This window comes from Rutilus rutilus (assembly GCF_951802725.1).
Source record: "Rutilus rutilus genome assembly, chromosome: 21".
NCBI classification, from domain to species: domain Eukaryota; kingdom Metazoa; phylum Chordata; class Actinopteri; order Cypriniformes; family Leuciscidae; genus Rutilus; species Rutilus rutilus.
In genome coordinates this window covers 22,900,480-22,917,598 of record NC_140226.1, presented here as the reverse complement: position 1 = coordinate 22,917,598, position 17,119 = coordinate 22,900,480, and the positions used below count along the sequence as shown (strand labels likewise).

Below are 17,119 nucleotides of genomic sequence, written 5' to 3'. Positions count from 1 at the left end.
TTGTTACACCATAAACTGCATTGTTTTCTTTAAAATCGTTGAACAGATTGGGGAAGAACGACCAAACCAAAAATTTTGTATAAATGCAAGCTATTCCACTCCCCAAAAAAATAAAAATTGTGTCATTTTTTACTCATCCTCGTGTCTTTTCAAACACATTTGAAGTTTTCTTATGCGGAACGATAGGAGCTATCTGGAGCTGTTTTAGTGATCATCGATTTATATGATGAGGGGGGAAAAAACGACAACACTGAGACATTTCTCAAAATAGCTTTTATGTCCACAGAAGAAACAAAGTCATACAGGTTTGTAAAGACATGAGGGTGAGATTATGACATTGTTTTTTTTTTTTTTTCTCCTGACTTGAAAAAGTTTTGAGGTGAATTTAAACCCAGGTTCCAGCCAACTATGAAACTGTATGTTTAAAAAGCTTTTATATGAACCTATAAACGTTAATTACCTGTTCCGTTTGGTTAGCAACAGCCCAATCTTTTACTTACCATCGAAGGATAAGACTATCCACACAAACTGAAAATAAATAAGCCAATAACGTTCGGATCTCTAACCTGTGATACTTAAACTCATTTTACAGTAAGGTGTACAGAAACATCACATAGTGACAGGATGCTGCAGTTTATTTGTAGATTCCTAAAAGCTCTCGGGGCACCACGCGCTGTGCCTCTACTAGCGTACAGTCTCTCCGTTATGTGATGATAAAACAACGTTAAAGCAATGTAGTTTGCGTAAAGAGAGCACTCATCCAGGGCTTCCATCCCGAGACACAAGACCTTCATGAAGGACCACCGCGTAAAATGGAGGGCTTGAGTGGGATTATAGTCCCTTTAAAAAATGTGATTTTCAGCGGTTTTATGACAGTCTTTATTTATATAAAATTGATTATAAAAACTATACTTTTTTTACACAAAGAAATGAGACAAACGCTAAAGGTATGAAGGTTGACCGAGTTTAACTGTATTTGTTTGCACGCTACATTAGGGTGAGGAGGGCGACTGAGATTAGGGTCTGGTTTATGGCTCGGCAGGGCGGGAATCAGTTCCTCTGGTGCCCGGATGATGGTCGGTGACAATCTACTGATGGATGAACATGATAACCACTCCATGGTCACTGAAACATACCTACAGGACACATTATCAGCTCAGTTCAAAACCAGTCGATAGGCTACAAACACTGGTTTCACTCCAGCTTTGACTTACAGTAAATTACAGTTACTTTTTTTCTTTTTTTGAGGAAACAAAAAGAAGATTAAAACTGATTGAGCACTCCACACTGGCATCGCAAAAAAACGGCACGTCCCCCTCTTGGCACCTGGTATTTTGTGTATGGTGTGAGTCTGACAGCGAAGGTGGAAGCCACTTCAATGTAGTGTGAGAAATGCTACTCTTGTTACACAAGGCAGTGAAGCAGTCCTTTCTTTCACTCGGTCTTTACGTATGCGTTAATTCAGACGTGCTTTTATACAAACACTTTGGCCAGGGCATCGGCTCCAGCACTTCCTATGTATGCCTTAGATGGGTGGAAGGCAACGTCGTATATGGCCTCGTCCGACTTTTTCCTGTGAGCGGTAACCTCCTGTACACACGTCTTACTGTCCAGGTTCCACAAGCGGATGGAACTATCGTGACCTGTGTTAGATGAAGAAGAGGCATTAAGTTTATACTTAAAGAGATAGTTCAGTACAAAACTTAAATTCTGTCATTTTTGCTAGACCTCCATGACTTGTGTTCTTTCATATAATGAAAGTTTCATCGTATGGAAAAGAGCAGCTTGGACATTCTGCTAAAGATCTCATTGTGACAAGGGCTTGCAATGATGTGAGCGTGAGCTATATCTTTAAGAGTGACAAAATATTACCAACAAATATTATGATGTAGTCGAGACTAACTGTATAACTTACATAAATGGTAAAGTAGAAGGAAAAGTGACAGTTAAAAAAAACACTTACTTCCTGACATCAAGTAGATGCCATTTGGATCAATAGCCAGACTAGTAACAGCATCCAAGTGAGCCACCATTGCATGGATGGCTTTACCTTAAAAAGACAGACAGAAGGAAGGTGATGAATAACAGATAGATTTTGAAATAACTAAATAAGAATATACAAAAAGCACATGGTTGCATAATTTATTACTATAATAATAGTAACAATAATAATTCAAACAAATATTTGAGGTAAGATTTTTTTTTATCAAAGAAATTAATATTTTCATTTAGCCAAGTTGCACTAAATTGATCAAAAGTCTAATGTTACAAAAGCTTTCCATTTCAAATAAATGCTGTTCTTTTGAATGTTCTATTCAAAGAATCCTGAAAAAAATGGATCATGGTTTCCACAAAAATATTAAACAAAAGTGTTTTTAACTGATAATATTAAGAAATGTTTCTAGAGCACCAAATCAGCATATGACATGTGACACTGAAGACTGATGCTGAAAATTCACAGGAATAAGTTACATATTAAAATTAATAAGTGAAACAGAAAAGTTATTATAAAAATCACATGATTACATTTTTCACTGTATTTTTGATCAAATAATGCAGCCTTGCTGAGAACCCAAACTTTTGAACAGTAGTGTACACATATTAGGGTATTTTACAATAATACAAAACAACACACTGACCTGATTTATTATCAAAGAATTTGATGTGTCTATCCTCGTGAGCGGTGACTGTGATTGGCAGGGTGGGGTGGGTGACTACTTTATTAATGTGATTCCCAAAAGGAATAGCTACAACAAAGCAGAAGAAAGTAAACACCACAAATCCAATTCTCACACTTAATTAACTGAATGACTGAATTATATATACACATTATATCATATCTACACAAGTGTACTTTGTATTGTTAAGAACATATATAAAGAATGTACCACTCTCTCCCTGTGCGGCGAACACCATGACGGGTTGTGATGTCTCCAGATCGTAAACGACAGCATCTCCCGTGTTATAGGACGCCACCATATGAGCCGGATCACACCCATTAAAATCAATCGACGTGGGAACGCCATGATCTGAAAGACAGGAAACGAAGAAAATTAGTTGCAACCCTTCAATCAATTATTGAACGCCACATAGAAGACGCATTGCGCTCACCTCTGTCAGAGTTAAAGGTGCTGAGACATGGGGACTTCTCCTGAGGGTTCCACAGCTTGATCGTCCCATCAGCTGAACAGGAGAGCAGCCGGTTTTTGATTCCACTGTAAGCCAATCCCCACACTCCGTCACTGTGACCCAACAACGTGCCAGCCAACACGCTGGGCTCTGAGTGAAAACAGAGTACATATCTGAGCCACACATAGAGAAGATACTGGCGATCAGGCAGGTTTCTTGCTTTTAAGCTCTATCAGAAGGACATCTTCTCACCATATGTGTCATAAGGGTCTACGTTAGAGCTGGGGATGTTCCACCACTGTATTGTTGAATCGATTCCACCACTAAAACACTGCTCACCACTCGAGGTCACAGCCAATGAGAGCACAGGTCCACTGCAGAAACAGAAACAACAGGTTCAGAGGGTTTGATATCTAATGGGTGGAGTCAGCTGTTTACATCATTGTTGATACAGGGGGCCCTAAAAAGTGATTAGATGAACTTCAAATTGTAAAAATATGTCAATGCTTGTCAAGGCAAAAACATCAAACCATGTGGCATTTTAGTAATATTTATTTGTAATATTAATTTATTTTTAGGAAAATAGCACAAGTACTCATTTTAAGAAAAACTTTGTTTTCTCTAGGAGTTATTTAATCACATAATATTTTTTTCTTTAATATAATACAGTTATTTAATGTTATAATAAGATTTATAAAAAAAAAAAAAAAAAGAAAGATAGCTCAAGTACTCTTTTTAGGTTTTTAAAGTCTTAAAGGGGTGGTCCAGAATTTTGGACATCGGACCTCATTTACAAGTTAGCCTGTGTGTTATTTATCAGTGGAGACAGTTTTCAAAAAATTTCACCCAGTCCTTCCAGTTGCATAGTTCGCCGGTGCTAGGCTAGCGCGAGTCAATGGTATCTGTTAGCCTGCCATTAAAAACTGTTTTACCCACTCCACAGTACACCAAAAGCAAATAAATTATAACGCCAGACTATCGATGTAAATGTCTGTTGAGAGAATAATGTTAAAAATCAAACTACCCTTTCATCGCATTGCAATAGTTATACTTTGTTCCCTGTATTTATTAGCACAGTCTACACCAGCGGCGAAGTGATATTAAGTTACCTAGATAACCGAGAGAGCCGGTCCACATGACAATCACGCAAGTGTATTTACCTGCCGATGACACTCATCACTACAGCAGAAGCAGAGTATATTTCACGAAGAAGTCAACAAGACATAGGACTATGGCCACGTTTGAAAGCCATGGCAGTGTTTTGGACTTTGGAGACGATGCAGGCGAGGAATGTGTGTTATTCAACGAACCGTAACTTACATGTATGAGCCGGAATACACAGACGAATCACTAATCGAGATGGATGCTAAAAGGACAGAAATAGAAAGAATGTCTGTCTGTAGAGACAACAGCAGCTGGAGATGCCGTAGAGAACCGGGACAGAACATCGGGAGACTGGTGGTGCCAGTGCAGAAAATGTATAGCTACATATAGCTAGCTAGACGTCCCGTTCTGTTCTGTGTTTACTTTTCGGCGCAGTACTAACCGGAGCAAAGTAAAATTCCGCCGCTGCTGAGAAACTAGTTCCTGTAAATGTAATGCGATCATTGAGATGCAAGAGTAGTTTGATTTCTAACATTATTCTCTCAACAGACATTTACATCGATAGTCTGCCGTTATAATTTATTTGCTTTTGGTGTACTGTGGAGTGGGTAAAACTGTTTTTAATGGCAGGCTAACAGATACCATTGACTCGCGCTAGCCTAGCACCGGCGAACTATGCAACTGGAAGGACTGGGTGAACATTTTTGAAAACTGTCTCCACTGATAAATAACACACAGGCTAACTTGTAAATGAGGTCCGATGTCCAAAATTCCTTTAAGTCTTAAATATAATAAACATTACTGTTCAACATGAACAAAACATTTTGTGGTTGTCAAACATTAGTGGAACTGTGGGAACTGACTTCTCACACCCACTAAAAACCACCTTGAGACCAACTGGTTAAAAGCAAGAGCAAAATGACTAATTCTGACAAAAGCAACTCTGATTTGGATTTTGTGCCTAATGCAATGACACTCACTTAAATGTTGCCAATTTTTTTTTCCAAATACTTACTGTGGGCCATGTAGTTGCATAAATTCAAGTACACAGCCAGTGGGATTTTTATAGGGCTTACCCCGACTACAGATTTTTCTAGTCGACTAGTAGTTTAATTTTATATAGTATAATATACGTGGGGGGAACACAAAACCATTATGAGCATTTAATATATATAGGCGTAATACAGCCTGTTCCGCATTCAAGGCAGGACAGAGATCTCAGAGTGTAAATTTCATTCACCCTCACTTGAGACACTCACTATCCAGTTCCAAACGACAGCAAAGACTGAGGAGACAATTGTAAAGAACAGCTTCATGACAAGGGTTTTAAAGGTGAAGTAAGCGATTTCTGAGAAAAGTTGTTGAAAGCGTATACCCTCATGATGGGGGAGTAGAGAGAGTGAGCAAGAGGGAAATTTGTAGAAAGACGGCTTTCAAAGAGAGATGGCTTAGAGACATTACAAAAGAGAAAAGGTCAGAGGAATGTCAAAAAGAAGGGTTATGATCAGGCAAGAGCTTTAGGACCCGCGTTAATATTTAAACACTGGAGAGACTTAAACGGGAAGGCCTGAAAACAGATGGCGAGGTTTCGTTGTTTCTGTACCATACATGAGTAACACTGCTTTTACTGTGCTTCACAAAACCAAGATATGCTGTTATTGTAATGTTAGCTATATTAACAGGACAGTTTTGGTCTGGAGCTGGTGTGCTGCTCCCTGCTGGTGACTAAAAAATGGACACTTGCTTGTATAAACTCTTGTGTACTGTATGTTCCTTTGTTTTCCTTCCTTGTCAGTTGTTCGTCATCTTTGCTTTATTTTTCGCGAAGCATTATTTTGCCTCACTTCAGCTATGATTGCTTGTTCGTGCACTTTGGGGGCGGAGCAATAAAGGGAGGGCTGTGATTGCTTTGGTTGATTTCAAATATCAAGTTTCTCAGGAGACACTTACTGTATCTTTTAAGGTGCACTCAGTCATTTTTTGCTTACATCACATTACCAGCCCTGTCATCCAACTGACCAACTACTAATATTACTAACCATAATGAGGACAAAAGCAGGGACCTCAAGCACTCACTCAACCGCTGACAACATAGTGTAATGCAGCAGCCAGCTGTGTTCCACCAACAACACATGAAAAATCATTGGGACTGAATCCAAAAATGTCCTTTTTATTAATGTGGTGGTACGACAGCAAAAAACACACACATGGCAGAAATGATCAAGCATCCACACCAGTAGGTGTCAGTATAGAGTAGAAGAGCACTGGGACAAATAAGGGCAAGAGAAATGTAAACAAAATTGTACTGAATGCACCTTTGAATAGCTAACTTCACTATGCTCATGTTGTGGAGAATTAGTAATGAATCACGCCACCATCTCATGAATGGGCTTGGCAGAGGTCAGGGGAACACTAAATACACAGAATCATCCATACTGTCACAAATCTTTGACCCTACAATTGAAGTCAATGTCATGAAATCAATACTTACACATGTCCTCTAAATGTGTATATGGGCTCCACATCAAAAGAGGCACTTCTGCAAAGCAAGATACAACTTTGTTTAACGGTTTGTTTGGAACATTAATGGGAAAAACACAACATGATAAAATCATTGTGCTTCTTGAGGAATCATTTTTAAGATCAAAACCAATCCCAAGTAGACATGTGCCAATATACGGTATTACGACATATCACAATAACAAGCATGCACGTTATTGTTCACTTCAAAATGGCGTGAATAATTATTTATTACCAACAGATTTTTAGAATACTTTTTCATCAAACGGTTAAAATGTACAACAAATGCGTGTGTGCTGCGTGCACACTCTGATGTAAACAACACCAACACGCATGAATAGCATGGCGGAAAGAGTGAAGGAGACACGCTGAATGAAAATGCACATTCACTCTCTCATCAGCAGATGGCGTTGACAGAACAGCCGAAATGCAGCAGATACACCAATAACCTGGCGTAAACAAAGCTGCTGCGCTACTTTCTGTTTCTGAACAGTATTTAAATGTTTCAAACAGCCATTCAGATGTTTGTATTCTCAATGGTGTTTATCACAACACCAAATACTTAAATAAAGACTTAAACATTTTTACATTTTAATATGGACTACAACTCTACTCTACTAGATAGAGATCGAAAATGTTCTGATTCTTTACTATTACTCGGTAACACTTTACAATAAGGTTCTTTAGTTAATATTAGTTAAACTGACAATGAAAAATACTTCTAATGCATTTTATTAATCTTAGTTAATGTTAGTTTCAACAAAACCTGAGCTAACATGAACTAACAATTAGCAGTTGTAAATTCCTTAAACTAACGTTATCAAAGTTAACAAAAAAAGTTAGTTAAAAAATACACTTCTGTAACAAATGTAGGCCTTATTTTAAATTGTTACCTATTGGTCTTTATAATTCTTTTGCATCTATTTGAAACATTTGTTTACTTTTTATTTTGTGTATTGTTTTATTGTAGTTCTTTCTGTTAAAAGAAAAAAAGTTTTTACTTTTATTGCAACTTATTTTTAATACCGCGATAATACCGTATACCGTGATAAAAGCTTCAGCAATTATCGCAGCATGAAAATGTTATACTGTCGCATGCCTAATCCCAGGACATCCCTTTCCTTGAAAAGCCACAGTGAGAACTTACTTTTTGGCAGGAACGGTCTTCTGGAGGTTCCACAGTTTGAGGGTGTGGTCTTCTGAGACTGTGACCAACACCGGTTCCACAGGATGGAAGGCCAGGGCCCGCACTCCATCAAAGTGGCTTCGCAGGGTATATTTGGGATTCCATGTCTTCCTGAATGCATCCTTATTGGCTGGCAACTAAAAATAGAGGGTGGGGGAGGGGCCGTTGCAGAGGCATTTTAACAACTGTGAAATGAAACCTGAAAATTGCAGGTCGACTGACTGCAAGGCATTAGGATAGTTGTCCTATTTGAGCACACAGCAAACCACACCAGCGTGGACAAGCAACCTTTATCCAGAATGAAACTAATATAGTACATGACATTTGAGTAAACATGACGGGCTGTTTTTATACAGCTGTTAACTGACGGTTAACACAATACAGACTGCATTTAAAAATTGAGCAGGGAAAAGACCTTGTTTTTTTTGTTGTTTGTTTTAAGTAGAGGCTATAATTTATTAATGCCAGAATAGAATAGAGGAGCATTCTGTGACATACTTACATCATAGCTGTATTCAGCCTCATCATTGGACACAGTCAGATCTGCGAGGTCTCCCAGGCCCAGCACGCTTTCCAACATGTCATCAGAGCCCATGATAAAGGACTTGCCCCCAGCAGGCGTGAATGGCAGAGGCTCAGCTAAGAATAGGAAAGAGAAGGGCCCAGTAAACAAGGTGCCACACCTTGGAGTAAAAAAACAGGGCTTAAGCTATAGACTGTTTTACAAACATACACCAGCAGTTCAACACCAGAACAACTCTGTGGTATATAACACAATATTAACGTATTATAACACAAAATTAAACAAAGTAGAGTGAATAATACGGGTTGGATCAATGAAAATGTTAGCTTTAATTTGACACCAGCCTCTGGTACCTCAGGACGGTATTCCAAAAAGCAGGTTATGTGACATACAGGGTATGTTACGAATAAGTAAATGGATAATCTCAATATTCGGTTTCAAAAACTGAGGTAAGTTTCAGGGTAAACAAGTAAATAGCCAAAGTAACTTATTCTCTTCTTTGCACACACACACTTTATTTTACTCTCCTCTTACACTTGGTAGATCTGCATTCAAAAGGTTTTTTTTATGTAACAGGACATTTTCTATACTGTATTTCTATAATAGAAATACATCTCACCTTGCAACAAATATGGAAGCAAAATGACTAAACTTATAAAGCCATAATGTCTTTGCAAGCACAGACTGTTTTTAATTCAATCAAGCTTTCTTTTTTAATTTATACATTTTGCATCAAACAAACAATAGAATTCTTATTTAAAAAAAATCATTTTCATATATATATATATATATATATATATTAGTACAGGCCAAAAGTTTGGAAACATTACTATTTTTAATGTTTTGAAAGAAGTTTCTTCTGCTCATCAAGCCTGCATTTATTTGATCAAAAAAAAAAAAAAAAAAAAAAAAAGTAATATTGTGATATATTATTACAATTTAAAATAATTGGTTTTCAATTTATTATACTTTAAATTATCATTTATTTCTGTGATGCAAAGCTGAATTTTCAGGATCATAAAAAATATAATGTATTCTGATATTCTTTAAAAAAACACAATAATATGTAAGTGCATACATATTGTGTATTTATGATTTATACAGGGCTCAAAAATAAATATTTTTAAGGCTACAGTGTGTCTAATTTTTATTTGCCCTGCCAAAGATTATCACCAGTCCAACCACAATTTTTTTTTTTTTTAATGCAATTCATTATATAAGTCAGAAATAATAGCGTACCACATTTATGGTAATAAATGTCTTCATTTCAGGGTGACACACACACACTTATACTTCTTTACCAAAAATACATGTCCTATTTATGGTTACATTTACATAATCTTTAGTTAAGAAGTGGGTCAGAAAAGACAGAAGAGAGTAAGACAGAAAGAGGCAGAGATAAAGAAAGCAGAAGGGTGTGGGACGGATGTAATGGGCTGATGTGTTTGACCCAGCTGGCTCTGGTCGGAGCAGTGAGAGAATCTCTTGTGTTGGAAGCTGTCAGGAATGCTGATGCGGCAACAGGCCCAATTAAGATTCCACCGCAGGGCCAGCGTGTGCCACAAAGCACATACAAAAGACACGCATGCACATGTTCACACAAAAAATTTAATTATTTATCATTTCTTTGTATAAAAATAAAATAAAACTACATGCAGTATTTCAGAGCAGCTCATCTCCATATTTTAAAAGTGGATGGTGATTTTTACTAATGAAGTACCATCTCTCGTGCTCTACATTTCTAGTCTTCTGGACCCATATTAGGGCTGTGTGATTAATTGTTTGGTTTTGGCTTCCAACGATTATGAAAACAAGTTAATCGAGGTAAAACGATTATTGTGCTGCTGCAGCATTCCGTCCAGAGCACTTTCCTTTCCTTTCCTTCACAGTGATGCACTTTTGCTCCTCTCTAAATGCCCAAACTTAACATCCAAATCAGCCAAAAAAGTGTCTATTGTTTCTAAACTGTGGGATATGTTTAATATTAAAGGGGTCCTATAATTCCCTTTTCACAAGATTTAAAATAAGTCTCTTATGTCCCCAGAGTGTGTAAGTGAAGTTAGCTCAAAATACCCCACAGATATTTTTTATAGCATCATGTTAAAATTGAGCAAAAACACGCCGTTTTTGTGTGTCCCTTTAAATGCAAATGAGCTGCTGCTCCCGGCACAGAGGACGGAGCTTCAAGAGCTCGTGTGTGTTAGCAGCTCCGAATACCTCACACAGACACACATTGAATATTTCAAAAACTTGTAGCCTTTTATGTTCGAACCGGGGTCGGACAAAGATGTTAGTTATCTTCTAGTCATTGATTAGCATATTCTGCCATGATAATCTATAAAACGCATTCCCAGGGGCGGGGTTTATGTAAATTTTAGGGTTGGTGATGTCACTAACCCGTGAAGAAGCTCATTTTAATCCCTACCAGCCATTTGTAGTAGTCCTTAAAAAGCGATTTCCGTAAAAGAAAATATCTCCCTTTGCTTTGAACTTTGCAGATGTTGTTTATCCTCAAACAGCAACATTACACACTAACTAAAGTTAAAGTGAAATCATAATCAACCACCCCTTTTAAACAGTGTTATTAAAAGTGCATTAAGCCTACTGTTCCTCCGGTGTCTTTTTGTGTGTGCGCTCCAAGTCAGAGCCGAACGCAGATAAGCACTTGGGCTTCGGATACGTGCCTAAACGTGTACAGAGATGGCCGAGATATATCTAACTGCAGAACCACACGTCACAGCAGTCTGAGGACAACAGCACCAGGCCAACAGGATTAGACCTGAAGTTAGGGTGGTCCTGACGATCACGTACCCCGCCCCAACCACTAAACCTACCCTTAATGACGCTACAAGCTCCACCCCAACACCGGTGTGAGACTGCTGGCCTGGCGCTGCTGTTCTCAGACTGCTGTGACGCATGGTTCTGTGGATTCTGCAGTTGGTTTTTATTGTGATGGCCCGGGGCCAATGTAAAAGTCACTCTGGACAGTTGACGCAACTGTCACTTGTCTGATGCACATGTTTTTAAGCCTTGCCAATTTAAGTATTCAAGTGCATGAAGATGCAAAAGAGAATTCAAATGAATAGTGTGAAAAGTTTTGTGCGTGCACACATCCAAAGTGTCTCAGTGTGCAAATGCTGAATTGAGCTCTCTTTCACGTCTTCTTGCGCTTTAATGGACATAGAAAAAAATAAATAATCATAACATGAAGTGAGTGTCTCTTCAGAAAATTTGGACTAACCAGAAATGGTGAGAGAACATTGTGCATGGTACGTTTTTCGTTTTTAGCTGACAAAGTTTAAATCCCATCTGGCTAGCGCGTGCGCGTCCCATAATGGTTATGCATTAGTCAGTAGATGGAGAGCAGACGGTCTTTTGTGACTGTTTGAATGCATTTGACCACATGAGTGTTCACACTACGAAAGCTATCCGGTCGAATGCATTTTCGACTACCTCTGGAAGTGGTCGAAAGTGTACACCTGTATTTAGCGTCATCCACTTGTGATCCGATCGACCAAAATGCATCTTAATACCAGGTGTAAACAGGGCCTTTATGTCCGTTTTGGATTGTTTCAGTATAAATCACCATTCACTTTCACTTTATGGAAAAGAGCTGTGTGGAAATTCTGCCTAACATCGCTCTGTTTCATGGGATACAAAAAAACAGGGCTGGAACAACATGAGGACGAGTAAATGACAACAAAATGTTCTTGTTTGGGTGAACTAGTCCTTTAGTTGCAGGCCTTATTTTAACCCTGCACAACAATAGACCTGAGGTCATCATTCAATCACCACACTAAAATCTTTTTAAGAATCTGAATCTATTTTCATCATGATTAATGACAATAAAATCGACTATTTGAGTTTGGCGAGTATTATTTTACCCCACTCTGTGCCGTCTCCTGAACTCCGAGCCTCCCCGGCACCTTCTCCATCCTCTGCATTCACCAAGAAGTCAAACTCCTTCAGTGCCTCCTCTGTGTCGGGGTCATCCGGCAAGTCAGAAGCCAAACCTTCATTTCCTACCTGGAAAAGTAGTCAAGTTATAGGCTATATTACATAGACAATCTACACTGAGGAAGATTAGTTTGAGATCATTGTATCATTCATGCCAATAACCACTAAAGCTGTTGCACACCTTAATTTTATGTTTTTTTATTCTGCGTTTATCGCTCCTGTCAGGCACGTCCTCCATTATGTCACCCTCTTCATATTCCTCTTCATCACTATCGTCAGCATTTTCTAAAAAATTAAATGTCTCCAGAACCTCTGGATTCCTGTTGAACCAAAAGCATCATGAGAAATGTTTTAATTTTTCTTTTAACTGTTTATATTAATCTTCCAGTTGAATCGGACCAAATAAATCAAGAAAAATCTGTACCTTTTCATATCTTGTCCCTTTCTTTTGGCTGGAGACTCTCCTCCATTGAGAATTTGCTCTAGGTTCTTGGTTTCCACAGAACCGTTTTGCTCTGAGCCGGACAGCCCCAGTAACGACCGAACTCTCTGCGACCGAACGTCCAGTATTGTGTCCGTATAACCTACTTCCTGAAGATATCTTGAAAAGACAGATGTGTAAAGAGATTCAGAACACAGCTCAGACATTCAGGTGATAGAAATAGTTCAGGACTTAGCAGGACTAATACGGTCACACCCACAGAGGAAGTGTCATTCACAAAAAAACATAATGACTCAAGGCTAACTTACTGTCTGAGGAGTTGCCTGCCCTGTTTCCACGTTAACTGGCTGTTCTGAGGTATAGCAGAGACCTCTGTTTCTTTGGTATCTTCTTTAAGAAACAAAGAAACAAAAAAACACATCAGCGAACCTTGAACAAAATCTATACACAGACATTCACAATAGCATTAAAAAATATAGGGGAAGTACTTTTGAAAGGTAGTGTATATACACATTTTCAAAAGTAGGTTGAATACTTGCGCTGATTCTTACCTGATTCAAAGCTAGGCATTTTTACTTCACCTTGATTTAGTTCTGTCCCATATTTTAATTTATGGTATTTTGCTCTGGTAATGGAAGAAATAATTTTTGTTAAAATACAAAAAAATATATTTTTTTATGAATACATTTACAAATGACATTACTTTTTTATCATTACATTTAAAAAGGATTAAGAAATAATACATTAAAAATAATAAAAATAATGGTAACACTTTTTAATAAGGTTTCATTAGTTAACATGAACTAATAATGAAATGCTCTTCTACAGCATTTATTAATATTTGTTGATGTTAATTTCAACATTTACTAATACATTATTAAAATTAAAAGTTGTATTTGTTAACATTAGTTAATGCACTGTAAAGTAACATGAACAAACAAAGAACAGCTGGATTTTTATTAACTAACATTAACAAAGATTACAGATAACAGATGTTTTGCTCATGGTTAGTTCATGTTAGTTAAAACATTAATGTTAACAAATGAAACGTTATTGTAAAGTGTTTTTAAAAAAATAAAGAAAGAAAAATGCAATGTAAAAACAAAAACAAAAAAAAAACATTACAAACCTTTCTTGCTTTAATGCATATTCTAACATTTTTATTCTTCTAACAAGGTCATTCTTTAAATTTTCTTGACCCTTTCTTTCTCCTTGGAGGAACGCTATTCGGGCCTGGAAGACAAAAGCAGGTCATGAAGACATGTGACAGGTTAAACCAGTGTTTATATATTTTAGCTGAGTTGTCAGCTTGTGAATTGTATGTAATGAGCAAGAAAGACTTGGCACTGAAACAATATACATACAGACTAATAAATAGCGATGTCCTAAGTGACATCATACAAAAAGGAACATTTAGCAAAACATGTATTTGTGAGCGAATTATTTGAACGGTCAAGTCAAGTCAAGTCAAGTATATTTGTATAGCGCTTTTCACAATACAGATTGTATCAAAGCAGCTTCACAGTATTAAATTAAAATAATACAACAAGGTTTGTTTCTAATGGAATTTATTGATTGATAAAATCAAATTAAATATCCCCAAAATATCCCCAACTGAGCAAGCCAAAGGCAACAGTGGCAAGGAACCGAAAAACTCCATCAAGTGACCTAATGGTGACCTAAAACTCCATCAAGTGACCCAATGGTGACCTAAAACTCCATCAGGTGACCTAATGGAGAAAAAAAAACCTTGGGAGAACCCAGGCTCAGTCGGGGGCCAGTTCTCCTCTGGCGTTTATTAACTAGAGGCCGGATTGTAGTTTGAACTGTAAGATTAAAAATATTATATGAATGCCTGGCTGAAGAGATGCGACTTTAATCTAGTTTTAAACTGGGAGAGCGAGTCTGAGCAACGAACAGTATCAGGAAGACTATTCCAGAGTTTTGGAGCTAAATGTGAAAATGCTCTCCCTCCTTTGGTTGATCTGGATATCCTAGGAATGACCAAAAGCCTTGAATTTAGTGATCTTAAAGAGCGCGATGGATTATAGGGCGATAGAAGATCCGTTAAATAGACTGGAGCTAAGCCGAACGGTGCAGTTCTTTTCTGAAAACGATTGGCAAATCAGTCTGAATTGAACCCAGACTTATGTTTGATTGGATGTGAGATGCCCTGGGTAATCTCTGGTGATCTCTGGTAATCTCCCCCCCGCCAATAAAAAGCACAGATCTCTTATTTTCTAAAGAGGAACCAACACATGGCCACTGGCAGGCGACTGCCCAGAGGAACAGAGCTCTACGGAGCAGGTTAACATTAGCAAATGAGAGCAGCTGTGCAACTTGACCCCTGTTAAAGGCCAGGAAGTGAATGAGAGGAGGCAAAGGGAGGGGGTATTTATAGACAACCAAAACCCTCAACCTTCCTGGAGAAAAAGAGATCTTGCAGGCTCTCAGGACAACCTTGTTTGTTTGGCAGGTAAACTAGAGGACATCCTGAGCAATTTTCATAGAAACAGGGAAGGTGGGCTTGTCATTTACAATTCGATGAGAAATATTTTCCTAAACTGCATGATGACAGAAAGAAACCTAGCATTTAATAAGGGCTTTTTAAATTTCAGTCTGTCACAGCAGAAATAAACGCAATAACAGCCAGTCAGTGCATGTCGCTAATAAGTGATTTCTGCGTGTAAAAAGATGGTTTCGTCTGATACACAAACTCACATACAATTGTGGTCAGAATTATTTTCACCCCTGGTAAATATGATCAAAGATGGCTGTAAAAATAAATCTGCATTGTTAATCCTTTTGATCTTTCATTCAATTTTTTTGAATTGAAGTAAATGATTTTAAAGTAAAAAAATAAATAAATCACATTATGAAATAAATGTTTTTCTCCAAAACACGTTGGCCATAATTATTGGCACCCTTTTATTAAGTATTGCCTTTTTGCAACCTCCTTTTGCCAAGATAACAGCTCTGAGTTTTCTCCTATGCCTGATAAGTTTGGAGAACACCTGTCAAGAGATCAGAGACCATTCCTCCATCCAGAATCTCTCCAGATCCTTCAGATTCCCAGATCCATGTTGTTGCTTCTTCACTTCAGTTCAGCTCACTCATCTTCTGGTGAGGGACTGGGATGGTCACGGCTGAAGCTTCCTTTTGTGCTCAGTGACACATTTTTGTGTTGATTTTGATGATTGTTGTCCTGATGGAAGATCCAACCACGGCCCATTATAAGATTTCTAGCAGAGGCCATCAGGTTGATTTTTTTATCTGTTGGTATTTGCTAGAATCCATGATACCATGTATCTGAACAAGAAGTCAAGGACCTCCAGCAAAAAAAATAGGCCCACAACATTAAGGATCCAGCAGTATATTTAACCGTGGGCATGGGGTACTCTTCATCCCTGTTATCCCATCTGGTGGGTTTGCTGCCAAAAAGCACTTTTTTCGTTTGTTTCATCTGACCATAGAACCTCACCCCATTTGAAGTTCCAGTCGTGTCTGAATATGCTGGAGTTTGTTTTTGGATGAGCGAGGAGGATTTTTCTTGAAACCCTCCCAAACAACATGTGGTGATGTATGGTTTTGTTTGATTTTTTTTTTTTTTTAAGGCTTTTTGACCCCAAGGCTCAACTAATCTCTACAATTCTCCATCTGGGATCCTTGAAGAGTCTTTGGCCACTCAAACTCTCCTCCTCACTGTGCATCAAGACAATATAGACACACGTCCTCTTCCAGGCAGATTCATAACATCTTTAGTTAATTGGAACTTCTTAATTTTTGCCCTGATGGTGGAAATTGGGATTTTCAATGCTTTAGCTATTTTCTTACAGCCACTTTCTATTTTGTGAAGCTCAACAATCTTTTGCTGCTCATCAAAACTATATTCTTTGGTTTTACTCAATGTGATGGATGATTAAGGGAATTTGGCCTTTGAGTTTCCTCATATTTAGAAGTCATAGCTACACAATTTCATGTTTAGTCACCCTGGTGCGATAAAAAAAAAAAGTAAATATTCATTAAAATATACTTCAGAGATATTTTACTCATAAAAAATTCTAGAGGTACCAATTATTGTGGCCAACGTGTTTTGGAGAAAAAAAGTGATTTTCCCCCCACTTTCAATTCTTTTACTTCAATGAAAGGTTAGAGATTTGTGAATTTTTTGAATGAAAGATCAAAAGGATAAACAATGCAGATTTATTTTTTCAGCCATCTTTGATCATATTTACCAGGGGTGCCAATAATTCTGACC

At 37.8% G+C, this 17,119-nt stretch overlaps 1 protein-coding gene across 1 annotated transcript in view; it reads right to left on the bottom strand.

Moving 5' to 3' along the window:
- Positions 1-258: 258 nt before the first annotated feature.
- Positions 259-17,119, bottom strand: part of strn3 (striatin, calmodulin binding protein 3) — a 25,865-nt gene continuing 9,004 nt past the window's right edge. Inside the window, exons 2-16 of the mRNA XM_084393512.1 lie at positions 13,991-14,094; positions 13,413-13,486; positions 13,170-13,251; positions 12,844-13,020; positions 12,601-12,739; positions 12,347-12,488; positions 8,442-8,578; positions 7,901-8,076; positions 6,725-6,772; positions 3,382-3,503; positions 3,112-3,279; positions 2,889-3,029; positions 2,640-2,747; positions 1,964-2,050; positions 259-1,643 (exon numbers count right to left, since the gene is read on the bottom strand). Of these exons, the coding sequence (XP_084249638.1) occupies positions 1,474-1,643; positions 1,964-2,050; positions 2,640-2,747; positions 2,889-3,029; positions 3,112-3,279; positions 3,382-3,503; positions 6,725-6,772; positions 7,901-8,076; positions 8,442-8,578; positions 12,347-12,488; positions 12,601-12,739; positions 12,844-13,020; positions 13,170-13,251; positions 13,413-13,486; positions 13,991-14,094 (1,875 nt within the window). The 3' untranslated portion in view covers positions 259-1,473. The remainder of the gene's footprint in view (positions 1,644-1,963; positions 2,051-2,639; positions 2,748-2,888; positions 3,030-3,111; positions 3,280-3,381; positions 3,504-6,724; positions 6,773-7,900; positions 8,077-8,441; positions 8,579-12,346; positions 12,489-12,600; positions 12,740-12,843; positions 13,021-13,169; positions 13,252-13,412; positions 13,487-13,990; positions 14,095-17,119) is intronic.